This window comes from Pseudopodoces humilis, chromosome 4, assembly GCF_049639895.1.
Source record: "Pseudopodoces humilis isolate 2021_Gansu_Grassland_sample_001 chromosome 4, ASM4963989v1, whole genome shotgun sequence".
Taxonomy (NCBI): domain Eukaryota; kingdom Metazoa; phylum Chordata; class Aves; order Passeriformes; family Paridae; genus Pseudopodoces; species Pseudopodoces humilis.
The window spans coordinates 66,063,056-66,082,873 of record NC_142203.1 but is presented as its reverse complement, the minus strand read 5'-3'; the positions used below and the strand labels follow the sequence as shown (position 1 = coordinate 66,082,873).

The following is a 19,818-nucleotide window of genomic DNA, read 5'->3' as shown; positions in this document are numbered from 1 at the left end:
CTTACTTTGTATTTTTAAAGATCATAATCATAATCTGAAGAAAAACTGTCACCAAAAGAGTTGACAAACTATGAAAGGGATTATCAGAGTCAGTCAGGGACAGAACTGAGAGCCTTAATATACCAAAAAAAGTATCTGCCAACAGCATCTCCCACCTCAAGCTGAATTCACAACTCAACTGCAAGTACAAAAGCTGCCATCACCAGCAATATATCAATGGCCAGCTCAGTGGTAAGCTTTTGCCTTTCCATCAGGAATAATCTGCTAGTTCTTATTGAGGTTTTACCAGCACATTTCACTTGGCAGAAAAACCTCAGTGTTTGGTTTCTGAAGCCTGCCCTGCTTGGCAAAATTATGCTGCTAAGAATCATAAAGACTTCACTCCACAGACATGTATTAGTAGACTACAGCCTTTAGTACTGACAGAACTGCCCCACACTAAGAGCCCTTGACACTTCCATCTTAAAACAACAAAATAGGCTAACTTACATTTCAGAACTCATAAACAGAGAAGAACAAGAGGCAAAGCAACAACACAAACAGTCCCTTCAGCCATTTTAATATCCACGTCTGCATAGTGTGTTGTGGGGATTTCTTTTAGGTTGGTTTCAGGTTTAGGGCAGGGGTTCTATTGGCTGGTTGGTTTGGGTTTTTCTGTTTACTTTATTATTACACACTGGCCCTTACAGCTTGGGGGAAATAGTAAGTATTTATAAACAGACAACAAAGAGCTGCTTTATCTCTGTACAGTGAGAAAGCTATCTAAAGAAATAAAATAGCCACAAGGTGCCCAAGAAAACCAACCAAAGAAATTATCTGACTGCACTATTGGAGAGAAACAACCTCTGAGATTAGTGAAGAAAGCAATTTACATGGCTTTGCTCTCTTAAGACTCACTAGTCAGTCTAAGTACTGACTGATACTTTAGTGACTGAATCTGTCAATTCAACTATTTTGCAATGAAGAAAAATTTCAGATTGACTAAACGTTTAACTGATAATTGATCAATATTTAGGGAAACAAGTTTTTTATCTTCCAATTAAAAGTAAAAAAAAAATGCTGTGCTGACACCACTCTAATAAAAAAAATAATAAATAAAAATAGCATTACTCTGATTTTGCAGACTAGGCTCCACACAGTAGCACTAAATGCAAGACATATGCTTGACCAAGGAACATTAAGATTTTTGTGTTCAAATGCAAGCAGGGACCATCAGTACAAAATCATGGAAAGCTCATTTACTTTACATGGTGCTGCCCTGTCCTCTACTAAAGGATCACAGAATCATTAAGGTTGCAAAAGATCTCCAAGATCATCAAGTCCAAATTCTAATACATTAAGTATCACAGAGGCTGAAGCTTTCAAACAATTTAGGGAAGTATGCTGAAAGTAACACCTAGAAGAAAATAAATCACTTATCAGAGGAACTGAAATAGAATCAATTACAAGCACTGTACAGTTGCAAGCAAATCTAAAAAAAGAATAGAAATTGCTATCTGGGCTACCAGACTAATGCACTCACAGTAAGCAGGTGTCAGTAAGGCACTCACATGACTACAGCCCCAACATTTCATTCAGGCAGACAAACAATTTGCCAATTTCCGGACTGTAAAAACCACTTGGATTTTCCACAAAATCATCTTTAAATTTCCCATACGTTAATAGAGAAGAGTGACATGATTCACAAAGAAAAAAGGGGCTGCAGAAAAGGTCAAATAAACTCAGCTTTTTTCTAAAAAAAAGAACAAAACTCCACCTCTTTTTCATCTGATTATCTGCTTAAATAATCTTTCAACAACTGCTCCGTGACTTAAGTCAAAACCGGAAACGGTTAAAAAAATACTTTTTAAAAGATTATATGAATGTTAATTTGAGTCACATCATTGTCTGTATATGACTTAAAGTTGTGTACTCTTTGCCACGGGTTCCATTAGCACCCTCAATTTTACAGGCACGTCTCTCCATCGTCATGCATTAAACAAAGGACAGCACTTGCAAGCAAGTGGTTGACTAAAAGCGGGGTTGTAGGTGTGTTCAGAATCAGTTCTCCATCCCCACCAATTTCAAAACAAGCAGTTTGGGAGAGAAAAAAACCGCAGAAGAGCTGCATTGCTGAAAGTCCCGCCGGCTGTGCAACACGGTATGAAAATACTGCAGGGCTTGAACAAGCATGGTGAGGGTCAGGACTAGCCACACACTGGCAGTTTCAGGTGTTCCTAGATAAAACCTCGCACGGTGAAATGTGCCAGCACTCCCCGGCCGGCCGTGTGCGCACAGGCCTGTGCGGCACAGCACCTAGATCCCCGGACACGGAACCAGCACCGCCCCGCGCTACGAGCTCGGGGTCCCTGGCGGGAGGGCAACACCCGGGATAAGAGCCTTGAAACGAACGCGCCGACCGCCCTCACCCAGCGCTGCCCCGCGACCATCTTCCCCTCCGCGTCCTTGTCACAGGGGACATTCCCCGGGGATCGTTCCCCGCTTCCCACCCGGCTCTCGTCCGCGTTCAAGAGAACCGGCCCGGCCGTGACTCGGCACTGCGGCCCCGCTCCGCCCGGCCCCGCGTCTTTCCCACTGCCGCCTCACCACGGCCGAGCCGCCGCTCAGCGCCGCGTCCCCCGCGGGGCTCCGCCGCCCGCCATCCCGGCCGGCACCGGGCTCAGAGCGTGGCGCAGGGAGCGGAGGCCTCTCCCAGCTTCTTCCGCGTCGGAGCCGCCGCCATTCGCCGCCCGCCGCCACCGGCCTGGCACGGCCCCGCCCCCGGGCAGGCACAGGGCTGCTAACTACAGCTCCCGGCAGCCTCTGCGCTCCCACCAGCTGCTGCTTCCGGCCGGAGCCGGGATGGCGCGGTGCTGAAAGGCGCGGGGCGCGCGGCGGCGCGCGTGGGCCTCCCAGCGCCATGTACAGGTACGGGGGCACCGGGACACGGGAACACCGGGACGCGGAGATGCGCCGGGATACGGGCATACGAGTAGCGCTGCTGGGCTACGCGGGACCCGCGTGGCGCCGGGGCCGCATGTGAGCCCTCGCGGACCCCCTCGTGCCCCCTGGCTGCGCGGGGGTGGCTGAGGGGCCGTGCGTGGAAACCCCGAGAGTGGGTGTGTGGGACCCGGAGGAGCGGGAAGGGGCTTCTGGGCGTGGCAGCGATGCGGGGATCACACGTGTGTGTGCGCTGCCCCGCGGGTGGTCCTGAGGGAACGGGGGGCTCTGCCCTTAGGGCTGGCGGAGGTGCGGGATCCAGGGGATCTCCGGGCCGCCTGTCTTTCGGCCGCAGCGGGCGGCGGCCGCGGGGAGAGCTTCCCCCACCTCCCTTGTGCATCCCGTCCCGCTGCCCGCGCTGCCGCCCCGCCGGTCCCGGCCGGTGCTGTCGCGGCTGTGTCCGGGTTGGTGGTGTTGGGAGGCTGCCGTATCCCGCCGCTTCCATTGGCTCCGCTCCCCGGTCCCTCGCCCGCCCCATCCGGGAGCGGGTCGCGCTCAATCCCTGGCGGGATCTTCCCCAAAGTCTGCCAGACCGAGCACAGGCCTGCGCTGTGGCCGCTGCCTGTGCTTCCAGCGCCCGCAGGTCCGACACTCTGTCGCCCTGCGTGTGGATGTGTAGTACGAGTGACTGAAATGCTCCAAGGATCCCCATCCTGTGTTTGGTGTCAGTCTGGCAGTACCCTCAGAGCCTCTGGGTTTTGCTGTGTCTGCAGAAAGCACCTCCAGGAGATCCCATCCTCTAGCACTAATGTTTCCACCAGCTTGGAATTGGACTCCGGAAAGACCTCTGACCTTCTATCGGGCATGGGAGTGTCGGCCCTTAAGAAGGACAAGCTGGGCAATGAAAACACACCACAGGACCTGCTGGTGTCGTCGCCCTGCCTTCCTCCAAAACGGCAGAAGGTGAAGGACAACGAAAAGGACTTTGTTATCGTGCGCCGGCCATGGCTGCTCCGAGAGGCAGAGTCAGGTACCGTCACCCTGGTCCAGGTTCTGTTCACCCTTCAGCAGAGATGGAGAGTGGGCATAACAAGTCTGCGCTGCTTTATTGTTTGTTTCTTTGCTCTTTCCCAGCAGAATGTCACTTTTAGATCTAGTGGCTTTCAGGCTTGGGGTGGTAAATCCTCTTTTATGTATGCCTTTAAACAAGGGTGGTGTGTCTGGCTCCAGAATTGTGGCCCATGAAAAGCGTGGTTCTCTGCTACCTAACCCCATGAGTACCTGTGTGTGTGTGTGTGTGCTGGAGGGTTGTGCGGCATGTCCCTGTGCCTGTCTGCTCTTGTGCATGGGACATAGATGATACTTGGGCCCAGCAGTGTTGTGTTGTGTTGTGAATCAGTGTTTTAAAATTGCTCAAAGAATCAGCAGCTAAATTATGTTTAATATAAAAGCAAAAGTGTAACAAAGTTTGTTGGCAACATTTATCTAATTACTAGACAGTTAAAGCACACTGAGAAAAAGCAAGCTAAAAATCGATCAGTCTAAAACCAAAGTCAATCCAAAAATTATCTGTCTGGAGGCAGGAGGAGAAGGATAAGTAAGGAGTGCAGGCTGAGGTGTGCCAGTGGAACTGTGTCCAAGCTCCTGATGGAAATGAGGGACTGTGCCAGAGAGCTACAGGGAAAGCACATCAAAAGGTGGAAGGCTGCTGGGCTGGAAAGGGAAAGAGCAGGGCTCTTGGTCTCCTGAAAGATGCATTAAAGAGTACTGTGTTCCTTTCCCTGGTGTCAAAATGTGGTTTTAGTCTAGATGAGTATGTGATGCAAAATAAATAAGCAGCTCTCTCCAGACATTATGCTGTCACACAGGTGGGAGTGCCTTCAGACAATCCTGTTTTTATGTAAGATGGAGTGCTGGGTCAATGACTGAGCTCCACAACCCAGAAATCTCCCATGTGAATCACGACACCTTCTGGAGACCTGAAAGAAGCTGTAATTCCACCACATTGTTTCACTTAAATATTGGAGTGGTGATAGCATGCATGTTTTAGGAAGCAGTTTGTAGTATCTGTTTTTTTTCTGTGTATCACGCAGAAGCATAGCTTACCTTGAGCTCCCTTCTGGGACTCTTCCATGCATAGGAAGAGTGGGCATTTCAGCAGAGGGGAAAACATCCTCAGAGAATCATACAAGCATGAGATGACAAAGGCAGTAACTGAGATGCTCTTATTCTCCAAGTGAGTATGTGAGTAGTGTTTGTGGCTTTTCTATGTATACAAAGTGAGTATTACATGAACCTTTATGTTTACCAGTCATGCCTAGGCAAAGATGTTAAAAATGTCTTCCTACAATGATGAGCTGCAAGGGAGGTGAATAGTGGGGCCGATGTCTGATGTAGGCTGATGTATAGCCTACAGAGAAATCATAGAGGGGCTTTTAACAGCCAAACCAAACAAGGCATCTGACCAGCAGGCAAAAATCAACCAGCTTTAATAGAACATGTTTTGCTCTTTCCCTAAAGGTATTTCTTTGGATGCACTTCCAGATGAATTGCTTTTGGCAATCTTTGCCTATTTGCCCCTAAAGGATTTGCTGAAAGTTTCTATGATTTGCAAGAGATGGCATCGACTTTCGTAAGTATTACTTCTTGTCATTTAGTACAAAGGAAAAATCTTTGTTTTCACAGACTATTAAATGGTCTGGTTCTCATCTTATTTATACATATATAATTCAATTTAGGCTTTATGTGGGTATGCATAGCCAAAAGATACCTCACATGTTTTAACATTACTGTAGTCTGTTAAATAGCTTTCCCTTCTCTCAGTCTGTTTTCAACACTGAAAACATTCTGTGGTTGTAATCACAGCTTTGACCCGTTACCCATTTGAACTCACTAACAAGTAAAATTCTGTGCCCCAGGTTTGATGAATCTCTGTGGCAGACTCTTGATTTGACTGGTGGGAATCTGCTGCCAGGAGTGCTAGGACAGTTGTTGCCTGCAGGTGTTACTGTGTTCCGCTGCCCGAGATCTTGCATTGGGGATCCGTTGTTTAAAACAAGCAAGTAAGGCTTTTTCTGTATGTTCTAGATCCTGAAACTGTGTCTCAAATATTCACATTCTTTTGGTTTTAAGGTAATAGCAATGAGCAGTAGTGTTTGTGCTGTTCCTGGAGAGTGGAAGAGCTAATTAGTGGTTAAGCCAGTGTTGAAACAGGAGGATCTGCATTCACCTGTTATTTAAAACGAAGTTGATGTAATTTTTTTGAAAATATCAAGCACCATAATACCCTTGCAGTTTGTATATTGTAGAGCAAAGAATTATCATAATCTCCAGCATTTTTATATGGTACACTCAAAAAATCATTTAACTTCAGCAGGACAGACTTTCAGGTGTTAACGAGGAATCAGTAGAAATATTGTTTGCAAGTTGTGCATGCTTTTAGTGTATGGGATGCAATTTTAGTAATCTTTCTCTTTTTTTTTTTTTTTTTTTTGTTAGTCTTCTTAAAATTCAGCACCTGGATTTGTCAAACTGCACAGTGTCTGCTGCAGATCTACACAGTATTCTTCGTCTGTGTGAAAAGCTGCAGAACCTCAGCTTGGAGGGTCTAGTGCTTTCTGACAGCATCATCAAGTGAGTGACATGTTTGGGAAATACCTTCTGTTTGTGCAGGCTAATGAAAGAATGCAGTGGAAAGTTGTTCATTGTGGGAGTCTTTTGAAGTAGCCAGTTCTAGGTACCTTTTTTCCTCCTAATTCCCCAGAGTAGCAGGGGGTTAAAGAAACTGCTCACCTCTCTAGGGTATATGTATCCGTATTCCCATAGCTAAGCTGTACAGCAGAGCTACTTTTATTTTCCCAGTTTTGTGCTCCTGTGTGTTCAGTGTGCAGGTTTTTTTCTGTTCCAAGGGCTCTCCTCAGTAGCTCTCCCACCAGGTGCCCATTGTGCTTTTGCACTGTTGCTCACTTTTTGTTGAACTTCTGAAGTCCTGGAAGATTACAGATTCAGTCAGTCAGACATTTTTTTTTGGTTCAACTGCAAAGACACTAATGGCTGTCCAGTCAGCCTCCTGTTCAGGCACCAGGGGATTGTGGAGGTGCCAGGGACCATACATCAGATGGCAGAGACTGCCCTGCTTTCTGATACCTTCCTCACTTCAGGGATGGGGAACCAGAGTACAAATAAACAAGTATCGTTTGGCTTTTTATACTACCAGTAGGAACAGATAAAACTATCTGAAAACTGGGTACTAATCAGGCACTAATGATGGACTTTTATTGCCTTCTGAACAAAATTTTGTATACTGAGTGTTCCAGGTATTGCTAATTGCCTGTGTGCTCTAGTTTTCCAAACAAATGCTTTCAGGGGATGCTATTTGGACATGGATTTTATCCTGAAATAACCTCTGTCTTGGTAGAGGGGTGACGTCAGAAATGGGATGGTTGCTTTGTATTTGTAAAGGTGTAGTCATCTCTGATAAGCTGTGGTGTATGTTTACTGGCATACAGCAGGAGAAGGTGAAAAGAAACCATTTCTTTGTAAACTTTGTAGTTTATAAATACTTGCCAGCAATGTCAAGTAAATAGACAGGTATCCCTTTTAATGTTGTGCCTTAATGCAGCAACTACAGAGTTGAGACCCTTAGTGACTCAGGTTGGTCATTTAATTAAAGATGCAGTACTTAATGTTTAATGAACAATTCCCCGTCCAGGAAATTAGGTCTTAAAAACAGTCACATCCTAGCAAAGCAAACAATGTTCCAACATTCAGATTTCATCAGATTTTTCTTTTTTCTCCCTACAGCAGCATTGCTAGAAATCCCAATATGATACGACTAAACCTCTGTGGATGCTCAGGGTTTTCTGCAGAAGCCTTGGAGCTGATGTTGAGCAGCTGTTCTATGTAAGACAAAATCAGTTTTTGCTATTCCTGAAACAAAGGATTTGTTTTTTTCCTTGGGCATCCCAGTTACTCTTGTATCTAATACTTTTTTTAATGTGTCTGTTTTGTTCCTAAATGCCTAACAGTTGATTATTAGCTGAATAGTCAGGTAATTTTTTTCCATCAAGTTATTTTATTCTTTAATAGCAAATATGTGCTTCGGTAGATTTTCATGGGTTTTCTGAATCATCTTTTTGGGTGTGTAAACCCCATTTAGGTTCCTTTGATATCATGTAAATTTGATTTTCTTATAAAAAGAGTATGTGATTCTCACAAAGACAAAAATGTGTGTTTTGGAACTGGAAAGTGAAGTTCCAGAGCTCCCTGTGCAATCAGAGTACAGCATGAGTGGCAGAGAACACTGTGCCTTTCTATGATAGAATGATCCTTTAGTAACCTTCTAGTTTATGAAGGACTGTGTTCAGATTGACAGCTCCAGTGATTAAACCATCAGCTGACAGAACACTATTGAACTGGGCCCCAGTGATTTTGGGATTTATATCCAGTCTTTCTGCTGACTTCCTGTGACCTGCAGGACAACATACGTAATCATTCCTTCTGCAAAAGCATTTTTTTTTAATCGAATTGTGAGCTAGTGGGCAGCCAAAGCTTTAATCTTTCTGTTGCTTGGTCTGATTACTCATATCATGAGCTCCTTATGGGATGATGGTGTGTGCAGTGCACAGTGAATAGCAGATGGCAAATCTGATCCTAGGAATGCTAGTGGCAATCTAACTGTTTCTTCGTATTATGTAGAGAATGCCAGCTAAATGCTCTAGTTGTGCGTTCACTGTGTCTTTGTCCATTCGTTACAGCTACAACACCTACACACAGAACAGTACTCTGTCCCAGCCCCATGGTGACAGGCTATAGGTAATCAAGCACGTAAAGAGAGTTGAGCTCACAGCATGACCAGTGTTTATATAAAACTGTGAATTATTTTATGCTAATTAGGATTAATTGGTCATCTGACCAGTACTAATAATGGATGGTGGTTTTTCCTCTCAATGTGACCATCTGTTCAGTTTTAACAGATTCAGGTCACAAACCTGATGAAAAGACAGTGTCTCCCTGTGGCAGATCTGGAGGGAGCCTTCACTTCCTAAAAATATTATCGAATCATTCCAGTTGAAAGTTGCTTTGGGAAGTCACTTTAACCCCTTTCCCAGACCAGGGTCTAAAATTAGCACTGTCTAGGTGGATGAGGATTTTCTGTGGTTGTATCTTGAAAATCTCCGAAGACAGATTTAGCTGGATAAACCTGCTCCATTTACTAGTGCTTAATTATTGTCATACTAAAATTTCTAGTCATGAGTACAGTAAGTTAGCAGTGGGCATGTTAAAAGTGTTTGCTTTAAAAGTGTCAACTATAATGAAAAATACCAGAACTTGAACTGCAGTTCAGCCATTCTTGTTAACAATTTTGTTAATTTGTGTGTAGGCTGGAGGAGCTGAACTTGTCCTGGTGTGAATTCACAGCCACTCATGTCAAAGCAGCAGTCAATCATGTTACTTCAAAGGTCACCCAGTTAAATTTAAGTGGATACAGAGAGAATCTACAAATAGCAGGTAAACAGCAGTGTGACAAACCTTTATCCCACTGTGGGATGAAGCAGCAGGCTTTACATTTTCTTCTGGTTGGCATTCACTCTTTGTATAGGAGAATCATGTACTAACAGTAACTTTTGTGCTCTGGATAGTTTGAAGTTCTTGCTGCCAGAGACTCTTACTCATATTTCTGGCTCAGGCATGAAGGCTGAGATGATTTTTCTTCTGAATTTAGGAACAGTCAAGTGAAAACTCATTTCTTCTTCAGTGAAAGAAGCAGCCTTTACTTGTGAAGTAAGTCCTGGAAGCAGGACTTTGTATGCTATGAATTAGCTCCAGGAACAATATCTGGAAGGCTTTCTTAAGGCTTCTGCTGTTGTGTCTGCTGAAAGCATCTTCTAAAAGAGAACAGTCAGTTGGTGCTTCAGTTTCAGACTGACATCCGGATACCAGTTAATTTGGAAGATAATCTCAGTAATCAACATTTAACCATTTACTTGCTAATAGTTGTAGGAAGAAAAGTTTTATTAAGTTGGAAGGTATAGAAAATGCAGGAAAGTCAAGATTTGGGGGAGAGTGCATCAGAGCGAACAAGAGCTAAAGGGTGAAAGTCCTTTTGTGGTGAAGAGAATTTAATTTTCGCAATGAGTGAATATGACAATAGGGCATCGGATGACATGCAGGGGGTGACCTCTCATTTCTGTTTAAATATCACACAGACCACTTGGTGCATTCCCTTTGTGGGGAAATAGGCAAATCTTCTTATCTCAGCCCCAAACCCATAGACAAATACGCTACATAATCTTCTCCACATCAGGAATTTGAACCTTGGGCCCTCTGATTGAGCCATTAGAGACTGTGTGCTGACCTCTTCTATTTGTCACTTTTTCTGAGTGACTTTACTCTGTTTCAATGGAATTTATCAGGCATAAAACTTGAACAGTACAATAATCATCATAATTAAGGTATTGCTTTTTTTTAGTTTCTGCACATGAATTCTGAAATACCAAAATTATTTTGCATGTTGTTGAGCACCTTGCAATGGCTTTTAGGTGGTTATCTGAACCACAGGTGATTCAGTGCTACTTGCAGACCATGAAAAGAAGGTAAAAAATTCAGTTTAAATCAGAAAAAATGTAACTCTTTGTCATAAGGAAAGAACTTTTTGTGGATAAGAATGGAGATGCCTAAAGGATTTGGTACTCTGAAAGGATATTTGATGCATTGAAAATTTTTGTTACTTTTTCACTGTGTGTTAAGTATTTCAGGCAGCTCACCATTACTGTCTCAGTAGATTTCACAGAAATATCATTTGAATTACTGTATTCCTAAATTGATGGTTGATGCAATTGATTTCTAGGGATCATTTGCTGAACTAAATTTATCTGTTTTGCTGAGCATAATAAAAGAAGTCCATGTAGGGTATCTTCATATGCAGACTGTATGCTGTAAGTCTTAAGGATACATTTTTCAGTTTAAAAATTGTGCTTGAGTTGTGGGGTTCCAGTATAAAAGATATAAATGAACATGTGTGGACGTGAGTAGGCTGTGAAAAGCATGTCCATCTTGTTACTGAAAGAGGAACTGACTCTGTGTGACCTCTTTCAGATGTGAAAACACTCGTGGGGAGATGTCCTTTGCTTGTCCATTTAGATCTCAGGTAAGAAGACCTGTGCAGCCAGTCCTTAAATCCTTGTGGTTCAGGCAGTTAGCACTGAGGCAAGGTTTTGTAGCAGTGCACATCCAGAAAATACTATGCAAGCTAACCCTACAAAAGATTTGCTATCTGGCGTGATCTAATCTGGAGCAGGTATATAATTGAAGGTGTCTGTTACCTCAGCATAAATGTCAGATACCTGCAGGATTTGTTAACTAATGAGAGATGGTAATTAATAGGTAGAATGGAAGGAAGTGTTTAGATGCCTACAGTTCATTAGCCTAGCATGCTAGAGCAGGTTTAAGTCATCTCTAATACAAATTTGTTACTTGGCCACGTGACTGTAAAAAATGGTGTATTTTGGATTTGACCTAGTCAGTTATTTTAAAAGCTCTGAAGAACTTGCCTGTTCAAATTCTGCTGCAGAGTATCTGTGTCACGAGAAACTTCTGCCTCACTTGCCCCTTCACGTGCCCAGCACATACACGTGAGAGATGGGTTGCTTCCAAAGTCAGTGAAAACATACTTGGTGGTAGCAAATAGATATTCAATAAATTCCTCTGCCTGAATTTTCAAAATAGCAAGTTTACTGCTGCTGTATACTTAAACCTTTATTTAATGTGTTCTCTTTACAGTGACAGCATGATGTTAAAGCCTGAGTGCTTCCAGTATTTTAAACAACTTGCATTCCTACAACACCTGTGCCTTAGCCGTTGTTATCAGATATCACCTGCTGCCTTAGTGTAAGTAACCTCTAATGTGCTTTGATTTGCTGTTCATGCAGAGGGTAAGTTAATTTAAATTTGCTTTATTTTAGGTTAAAACTGCAAATACCGTTTCAAAAACCTTAATGGTATGAGGAATTGGGAATAAAACTAACTATAAAATAATATAACCTACTATATAACTAATAAAATAAAATAACCTACTGCTAGAACCTGTACCCTTTGAAGAATTGAGACTGGAACCAAAGCTGAGAAACGCTTTCAATGGTGTCAGTCTGTACTTATGGAACTGGCTGCTCTGTGTGCCTCATATCTTCTGTTAATGGCATTATACCAGTGGTTCTCATTGCTGGTGTGGGAGGTTGCAGTCCTGCCAGTGACCAGAACTGATGTCAGTGCCAGACTTCTAAGTGTGCACTAAGGTTTGAAAAAGTTGGCAGAGTTGATAGTACTGGCTGGACTAGTAAGCTCTGTATATTTACTTTTGTGTGCACCTTTATCATTTATTGATAGTGACTGAAACATGGCTTAGAGTGACTTGTTCATGAGGTCATTCTGCCTTTTATTAGTATAGAGGCTTTCAATCCCAATACTTTCAAGAAAGATGTCAACAGAAAGGAAATGGCCAACAAGAAAAAAAGGTTGAGAGGAACAGGACTAATGAAAATGGGCATCTGATGAACCTTTGCTGTGGTAGCACATGCCTCAGCCTTTTGATTCTGTCCAGTACTTGCTTATAAGATACACAGTTCAGATGATGACTGGGAAAAAAATGTAAAGCAATCAAGAAGCTGGGTCTGGCTACTCAACAAAATATTTCTACAAATTGGAGACTGATTGATAGTACTCAGGGGTTTGTGTCCTCTGAGCCACATCCTGGAACTTCATCTGGGCAATTTCCTTCACTTGTTCTAGATTTTTAAGTCCAAGGATATGAAAGGGGAAGAATCAGTTTGTTTTCAGTCTGTGAGAGATATTAGCAAAGAAGTAATTTATTCAGACAGTTTCCTGAAGTATCAGTGCTGAGTACTAGTTTCAATTATATATGTGCTTAAGTAGTTTACCTCTTCTAAAAAATTAGTAGAAATGGAGTTATATAGCTTGTGTACAGACTGAAAAACCCCAAAAAATGTTTTCAGTTTAATGATTAATTTCATATTTTTCTCTTTCTAGAGAGCTTGGTGAAATTCGAACACTGAAGACTCTTCAGGTATTTGGAATAGTGACTGATAGCTCCCTGCAGCTCCTCGAGGAAGCACTGCCTGACATGAAGATCAATGGTTCACACTTTACCAGCATTGCAAGGCCAACTGTTGGCAATAAAAAGAGCCATGAGATTTGGGGCATCAAATGCAGATTGACACTGAGAAATCCGAGTTTCTTGTGATCATGTACAATGCACTGGATGCCATGGACATACTGTGCATTGAAGCTCCTTAGGGAAAAAAGTGCTGGAGCACCTTTTATCATAGTACTGTCTAAACTTGGTCTTACACGCTAATATTGTTTCATAATATTTTGTATCAGTTTTTTGTACTTAAAACCTTTAGTAATTTGATGATCTGTGAGAAATTATGGAATATTTCTTTCAGTCTTTATTTTTTACAGGGGATCTTTGAAAAAAATATTATGAAACAAATCACCATAATTAAATAATGTCAGCCTCTAGCAACTGTCTGCAGCTTCTGGAACAGCTTGCAGAGGTGCCAAGAACATTTTTATAAGGTTTATTAAGGAATTTGAAGAATTCAGAATGAATACATACTAAATATATTCAACTGAAGAAAAGGTACAGTAGGATGAATGACTCAAACTTGAAAACAGTAAATTGGGGATATTTACACAGAAGCAGCTAAGAAACAGCTCAATACCTTACAAGTTATGCAGCATAAAGGAGCTATAGTGAAGTTTTTGTTTAGGAGGCCAGAAAGGAAACTTTGGCCTTTAGTAGCCTTCATTTTTAGCCACAGTGTGAAAAGCCAGTTCAGAATTAGCATCTGTAAAAATAGATGCTGGTTATCCATTATTTCATGTTGTGGTCCTAGGTTTTCTGATTACATATTACAGAAACTTCATGTAGCTTCTGTGAGCCTGATTGCAGATAAAACTTTCTCCAAGATCTTTCAATGCAACTGATAAACTGGTAGAAGGAGGAGGGCTCAAAGGGTTCTAGATATGACCAAAAACAAAAACCTGGGACTACTCTGTAAGAATGCTAAAAGGGAGAGATGCTTTGGTGCTATCAAGAGACAAATTTCTCTTTTATATTAGTTTGCTTGTAGTAGCACTTCGTGTATTTGTATCACTAACCACTATTGTCTAGAGTTGATTTTTTTTTTTAAAGTCATAGGAGAAATTGAGTAACTGTCCCCAAAGAAAAAAAAAATAAAGTATAGGGACAGGTAATGACTTTAAATGAACCTTTCATTTGCATCTGTTACCAGAGTCCTCATGCATAAGCCTAGAATGTTCCAGCAGGATTTTTAGCTGATAATTCCTAAGGCAAAACTTGGAGCCTCTGTAGGACATAAACATGCTGCTGTTTTTCTCATGAATGCAGTAAGCAAGCAGCTGAATTTATCCATGGATGTTTTTAAGAGTAGCCGATGTATTACTGTAGGCCTTTGCATAGATACAACTTTTCCCACTGCAGTCTTGAGGAAAAGCATTCAGGAATGAATACCTGGTAGTGCAGAACATATTAATTAATGTGGAAAGGTTGTATGAGTACTAGAATTTGATATTTAACTTGACTTTCTAGAATATAGTAAATAAAGCATTATCTTGCAATCTAAGTCGGTTTGGTTTTTGTTAATTTAACACTGTAAGTAACAGATGTTAATAATGGGCTTGTATCCCTACAAAGGAGTTAATGGGCAACATACCCTATGGAAGTTGGAGGAATGATAGGGGGTTGGAGGATACAGAATATTTTACTGCCTCAGTTTGCTGCCTTAGAATTATACTTTAAATTACTTCAGGAAGAAAAAGTAAATCTGTGCAGTACAGCATTACTGTAAATTTTTCTCCTAATGCACACTATAACTCCATGCAACATCTCTTGTGTGCACTCCATAATAAAACCTGATAGATTGATTAGTCTCCGTACTACATGTAAATGCATGAAGGTTCACAAACCATTAAAACAACCTGAAACAGTAAGTGAGAAGGAACTGAGCACATAGAACACTTCTGAAGGTTGAAATAAGCACAGGACAGTTTAATTTATCAATTAAGCTTTTAATTTTTATTACATAATGTATAAACACCACTTGGAAAAAAAAATAAGCATAAGAAAAACAAGTCTAGTTTAGGTCTAGAACACAGTGTAGACTAGCACGAAGTGAAAATACCATGGACTTGACTCAGCAGCTAGAAGGGGTTGCAAAAATCACTGCCAGTCCACACAGATTAAATCAGTGTTAAACCAAGACTCAGTCCTGTCCTGGAACATTGTCTACTAAGTAAATTGTCTGTACTGCAATCCTTCATCATAAACAATCCTTAAAAAGGGTCCTATAGTTTTTTAATTAAAAAAAAAAAGGTAGCTTCTTACTATTAACTATCGATTTCTGAATCATCCTAGTCAATTTAAGCATTCACCAGTAAAATGCTTCAACAGAACTGCAATTAAAGACAGACAAAACCAGTAGAGGCCACTCATGAGTAGGTCAATCTTCCATTTTGCTAAATCAGGAATTTGAAAATTTACTAAGTCCTAATCTAGATCATACTTTGGGGCTGTAGGGCCTGAAAACATTGCTTTTTAGTCTTGATGTTCATAATAAGGAATGATAGGCATGTTTAAGAGGTAAGCTTACAGATCAGACTAACCATTCTCCATTAAAACATTACAGCACACATATGTCTAAACAAGCAGGGAATAGGATTTCATAGATTTGCTGTGCACATGTTCAATATGTAAATCTGATCTAAGAGTGGTAGAGTCCTAGGAAGTAATAAATGACATTATTTAAAATAATGCCATTTATTATTTCTTTGCCAAAAATGGCAAAATAAAGTTAATGGCATTGGTGGGCTTGGGGATTTTTTGAACGCTAACAGCATATTGACAAGTGTACTTGACAGAGGCACATAATAAACAATCCCTAACTGGTTACAGATGGATTGAGAATAACTAGAACACCCTAGTCTGTGTGCACACAGATTTTAGAAAGATTAATCTTTTGTCTTTACCTCTAGACAAACTTTGCACATTATTTTAGAGAGTAAGAGCTTTATTCTGATAGTTCCTGAACTTGCCAACTTTTGAAAGCTTATTTACCTACTTTGATTTTCCCCTCTGGGTCTACAATCATAACAACCAGACAGTATCTGCAGCACACTTAGAAGGGGAAATGTACACAGTGATAGCTTATTCAGACATCTCCATCAATTTTACATTTTCCTAGAACTGAATGGTCTGGTCAAATCAATATCCTCTAAATTATGTTTTAAGTTCTATTTACTCTATGGCTAGAAGGAAAAAGCCATTTGTCCATTTCCTCCACCAATAAAGAGCTGTTTACATTTGCAAGTGGCGATAAATACACTGATTGGCCACGATGGAGAACATTTCCATTAAACCTGAGAACATCTGTTACAGAAGTCTCTTCATTCAAAAGAAGAAAACTCACTCTTGGAAACCAGTCTGTAGTAGACAAAACATACTATTTTCAAGTCATGTAGCAGAAGAGTTCCTGCTGTAGGAATACTTTTTGTCAAATTCTGCCTCACCTATGCAATTACAAGCACAGATTTCAAAAGGCAATCACAGTTCACAGTTTCTCTGAAAGATTTAAAAGGTCACTTGCTCTTCTTTAATCAGAGCTTTTTTTTCTTTCCATTTTCAACTTGATTACCTAACATGAGCAGAGACATATGAAATTAACTTTTTGTCATTAACACATCACTAGAATTCAGCATAGGATTGGAAATTTAAATTTTCTGGAGAAGGTAAAAACATGCTGGGAAAAATGGAAGACATAGTTATTAGCTTGTGCTCCAACTCCTAGTACCCAGCATATCTTATTCTTTAAATAGAGGAAATTCAAAACCTCAAATTCCAAACTATTCAACTTGGTAAGGCCAAATATATTTCTTAATGATAGCCACTTACATACACTAGTGTCTCTAATCATCTGCTTGGAAGTTAATCCATTCAGTGAAGGAATATATCCGACTTCAACATGATTTCTGTAATCTATATATTCCTGATGAAGGGCTCAAGAAAACATTTGGGTTTCCCTATCTAGCCAAACAGAAAAAGTAAAAGCTACCTCATTCAAGATGTATTAAACCAGACTTACGTTAAGAGTATAAGTCTACAAAGTAGAAAAAATACTGGAAGAACAAAAAAAAAATGCCACAAGTTGTATGAAACTACAAAGTTGTATAATTTTTGAAAAGCATACAAAAGATCTGTATTTTCATTTCTTTTACATCAACATCATGGTTTACCAAAATCTATATATCCTTGCATCAAATTGCTAGTTTGACAGTCAACTTTTCTACAAAAATGTATGTATGAAGTATTAAGTTTCATCAGTCCCAGACTGTTACTAAAAAACTGTACATCTGAATATTTAATGCTACTGACTTAATAATTGAACCCATTTACCTGTGTTTACAAAGCTTTCATGTTTGCCTTACAGGTTAAAATTGAATTTTCACTGAAGTTAGAGGTAACACTCCAGACATATTTTACACTAGATGCAAGAAGAGTTTAAATATCAGGCTAATGATTCCCCAACCCAAAGGAATGAAAAGCATTTCAAGCTTCCCCCAAATGCTCTTGCATCCAAAAAGGCCAACTTCCAATATAATGCAGCATTGTGATATCCCCATGGTTTCCCTCTATGGATCCATAAATGTTTCAGCAAAAGACATCAGCGTCCTTCATTCTTCCAGCAGAACAGTGCACAGTGAATCCTCTGTGTCAATCAATATTGAAGCTATTGCCCCATCATTGAACTCAAAAGATGTTCCTCCATCTACAACCATACAAGCATCCCAACAACGGGAACGGACACAGACTCTGCAAAAACCCAACAGGTAAGTTATCACAAAATAGCTTAAAAATTTAAGTATTTCACACAAGCACTTAACAATAAAACTGGTTCTGGGACATTCTTTTGCTTGGGCCAGTAAATGCTTAACCTCCACTTAATTAATGCTTAAATGCTTAACCTCTACTAAGCACCAGAGCCCCCCAAGTTATCAGTGTATGTCCTTGGTATGGACTTAGCAAAGAGTCCAGAGAGGACTGAAGGACTTGGTCAACGGAGCCGATTGCTCCCAGAGGCTGGAGGGGTTTCAACACCAAGCCTGTAATATAACACTTGGTGTTGGAAGCTGAAGCTTAGGTGTCATTTTCAAATAAAGCTACTGATGATCCCATTTAACTGTGAATTACTTAGTCTTCACAGAAAGTTTAAAATTAATTTAAGATTCTAATATGCGGTCTTTATGTTATGTGAAATACATATTTTTAAATACCAACACTTGAGATTCAAATAATTTGGACATTAATGTAATCTATTTTGTTACATTAATCATTTAGAGAGAGGAAAAGTTATTACAAACACAAAACTGAAGGTCAGGATGCTTGCCAGGCAACTTCAAGAACTGCAGCATATTATTTTCAATATTGGAGTCTGACTATACCATATTTAAGTTAATAAGTTTAAATATAATCTTTTAAAATTCAAGGCATCTCTTTTAGAGCTGGACAAGACAGAATAAAGAATTTGGCTCAGAGCTCCTTCAGACATTTGTTTTGATATAAAACGTTGAATTTACATTTAATTACAATTGAAATACAGTATTGCTTTCAATAGTTTCTGTGTTATTATGTGTTTGTTCAGTTAGTGTGATCATATAACTAATGGCTGTACATGTTTATATTGAATTGTGGCAAGCTCCACATATCATAAAATCATTTAGATTGGGAAAGATATGCAAGATCATTTAGTTCAGCCATTAAACAAACCCACCACCTATGTCTGTAAGTGTCATGCCTACATGTCTTTTAAATACCTTCAGGGATGATGATTCCACCACCTCCATGGGCAGCTTGTTCCACTGCTTTTCAACCCTTTCCATGAAGAAATTTTCCTAATATTTACTCTAAACCTCCACTGGCACAAGTGCCCTAAGTTAAAATGATGAATTAGAAAATTACTCAGTTTGGAAATGCATTCAGTCCAACCTTCTGCTCAAAGCATGCCTTACTTTAAAGATGGGTTAGGATGCTTAAGGCCGCCTTGCCCAGGCAAGTTTTGAGTATCTCCAAGAACAGGGATAAGACAATCTAGAGAGACAACCTGGTTGACTGCCTGACTATTCTCAAAGTGAATTTTTTTTTTCTTTTTAAAATCAGAATCTTACATCCTATAAAATCGTGGCTATTGCATTATACTCTGCTCTGAAAAGAGCTTAACTCGAGTCTCCTCTGTAACCATCCTTTGGCAGCTGAAGACAGCAACTGGATTCCCCCTTAGTCTTGTCTCCTCCAGGCTAAAGGAAAGCACTGTTTGGGTCTTTCCTTTATAAACCATTTGTTCCGGCCCCCTTAGCCTCCCAGTGGCCCTTTTCTGAATTCATTCCACTTTGTCAATGCCTGTGTCTCATACTGAAGGAAATGGCACATAACCAAAACTGGGCACAGTGAGATTCCTTTATTCTGTAAGACTGTGCAGGGATCAAACATTAAAAAGCCATAACACAACTAGGAAACATTTTCCTCCTGCTGTTACAAGAACAATACTCAAGTCATTCAAAGCACAAACTGGATGTTGAAACACTTCAAGGGAAAATCCTGGATTGCTCATACTTTGACAGATACACAGAATTAAGTAACTCTTTGCTATTGCAGCCAACACTTACTTTGAAGAGAAGCCACGCTGACGGCTACTTGAGAAAACTCTGTTTACAATAGGCTCTCGTACACTGAAAAACATCTTTGGTTCCTCTGGACTGTAGAGCAGAGACTCATTGTAATCATTTGTTACTGTAAGCAGAGGAGTC

At 40.7% G+C, this 19,818-nt stretch overlaps 3 protein-coding genes across 8 annotated transcripts in view; 1 reads left to right on the top strand and 2 right to left on the bottom strand.

The window, feature by feature from the left end:
• LMBRD2 (LMBR1 domain containing 2) overlaps positions 1–2,730 on the bottom strand; it is a 32,390-nt gene extending 29,660 nt beyond the window's left edge. For 2 of the 3 annotated variants that reach the window (XM_005527977.3, XM_014256979.2), the window contains exon 1: positions 2,587–2,730. The gene's annotated coding sequence lies outside the window, so the exon portion shown is untranslated. Of the gene's footprint in view, positions 1–2,408; positions 2,517–2,586 lie in introns of those variants that run through there. The other variant, XM_014256978.2, reaches the window with a different exon arrangement.
• A 96-nt stretch (positions 2,731–2,826) lies between these two features.
• Positions 2,827–14,585, top strand: SKP2 (S-phase kinase associated protein 2). Of its 3 annotated transcripts, none has more exons than XM_014256981.2 (10): positions 2,827–2,907; positions 3,693–3,949; positions 5,440–5,551; positions 5,838–5,981; positions 6,418–6,552; positions 7,726–7,821; positions 9,302–9,429; positions 11,017–11,068; positions 11,701–11,808; positions 12,964–14,585. In XM_014256981.2, exons 1-10 carry the CDS (start codon positions 2,900–2,902, stop codon positions 13,175–13,177), a joined length of 1,254 nt encoding a protein of 417 aa, XP_014112456.2. In that variant the 5' UTR covers positions 2,827–2,899; the 3' UTR covers positions 13,178–14,585. The 3 variants fall into 3 exon arrangements, with proteins under 3 accessions (XP_014112456.2, XP_005528093.1, XP_087910233.1); XM_005528036.3 differs by having other exon boundaries at positions 7,723–7,821; XM_088054107.1 differs by having other exon boundaries at positions 2,832–2,907; positions 3,741–3,949; positions 7,723–7,821.
• Positions 14,586–15,009: 424 nt separating this feature from the next.
• Positions 15,010–19,818, bottom strand: part of NADK2 (NAD kinase 2, mitochondrial) — a 32,485-nt gene continuing 27,676 nt past the window's right edge. For both annotated transcript variants that reach the window (XM_014256924.2, XM_088054106.1), the window contains 2 exons: positions 19,678–19,801; positions 15,010–17,827 (listed from right to left, as the gene is read on the bottom strand). In XM_014256924.2, coding sequence (XP_014112399.2) covers positions 17,689–17,827; positions 19,678–19,801 — 263 coding nt within the window. In that variant the 3' untranslated portion in view covers positions 15,010–17,688. The remainder of the gene's footprint in view (positions 17,828–19,677; positions 19,802–19,818) is intronic.

Excerpts from the sequence above, each read along its gene's own strand:
- SKP2 (XM_005528036.3), top strand. Across the intron at positions 5,552-5,837 it reads AAGAGATGGCATCGACTTTC|GTTTGATGAATCTCTGTGGC; the intron begins GTAAGTATTACT and ends TCTGTGCCCCAG. Across the intron at positions 7,822-9,301 it reads ATGTTGAGCAGCTGTTCTAT|GCTGGAGGAGCTGAACTTGT; the intron begins GTAAGACAAAAT and ends ATTTGTGTGTAG.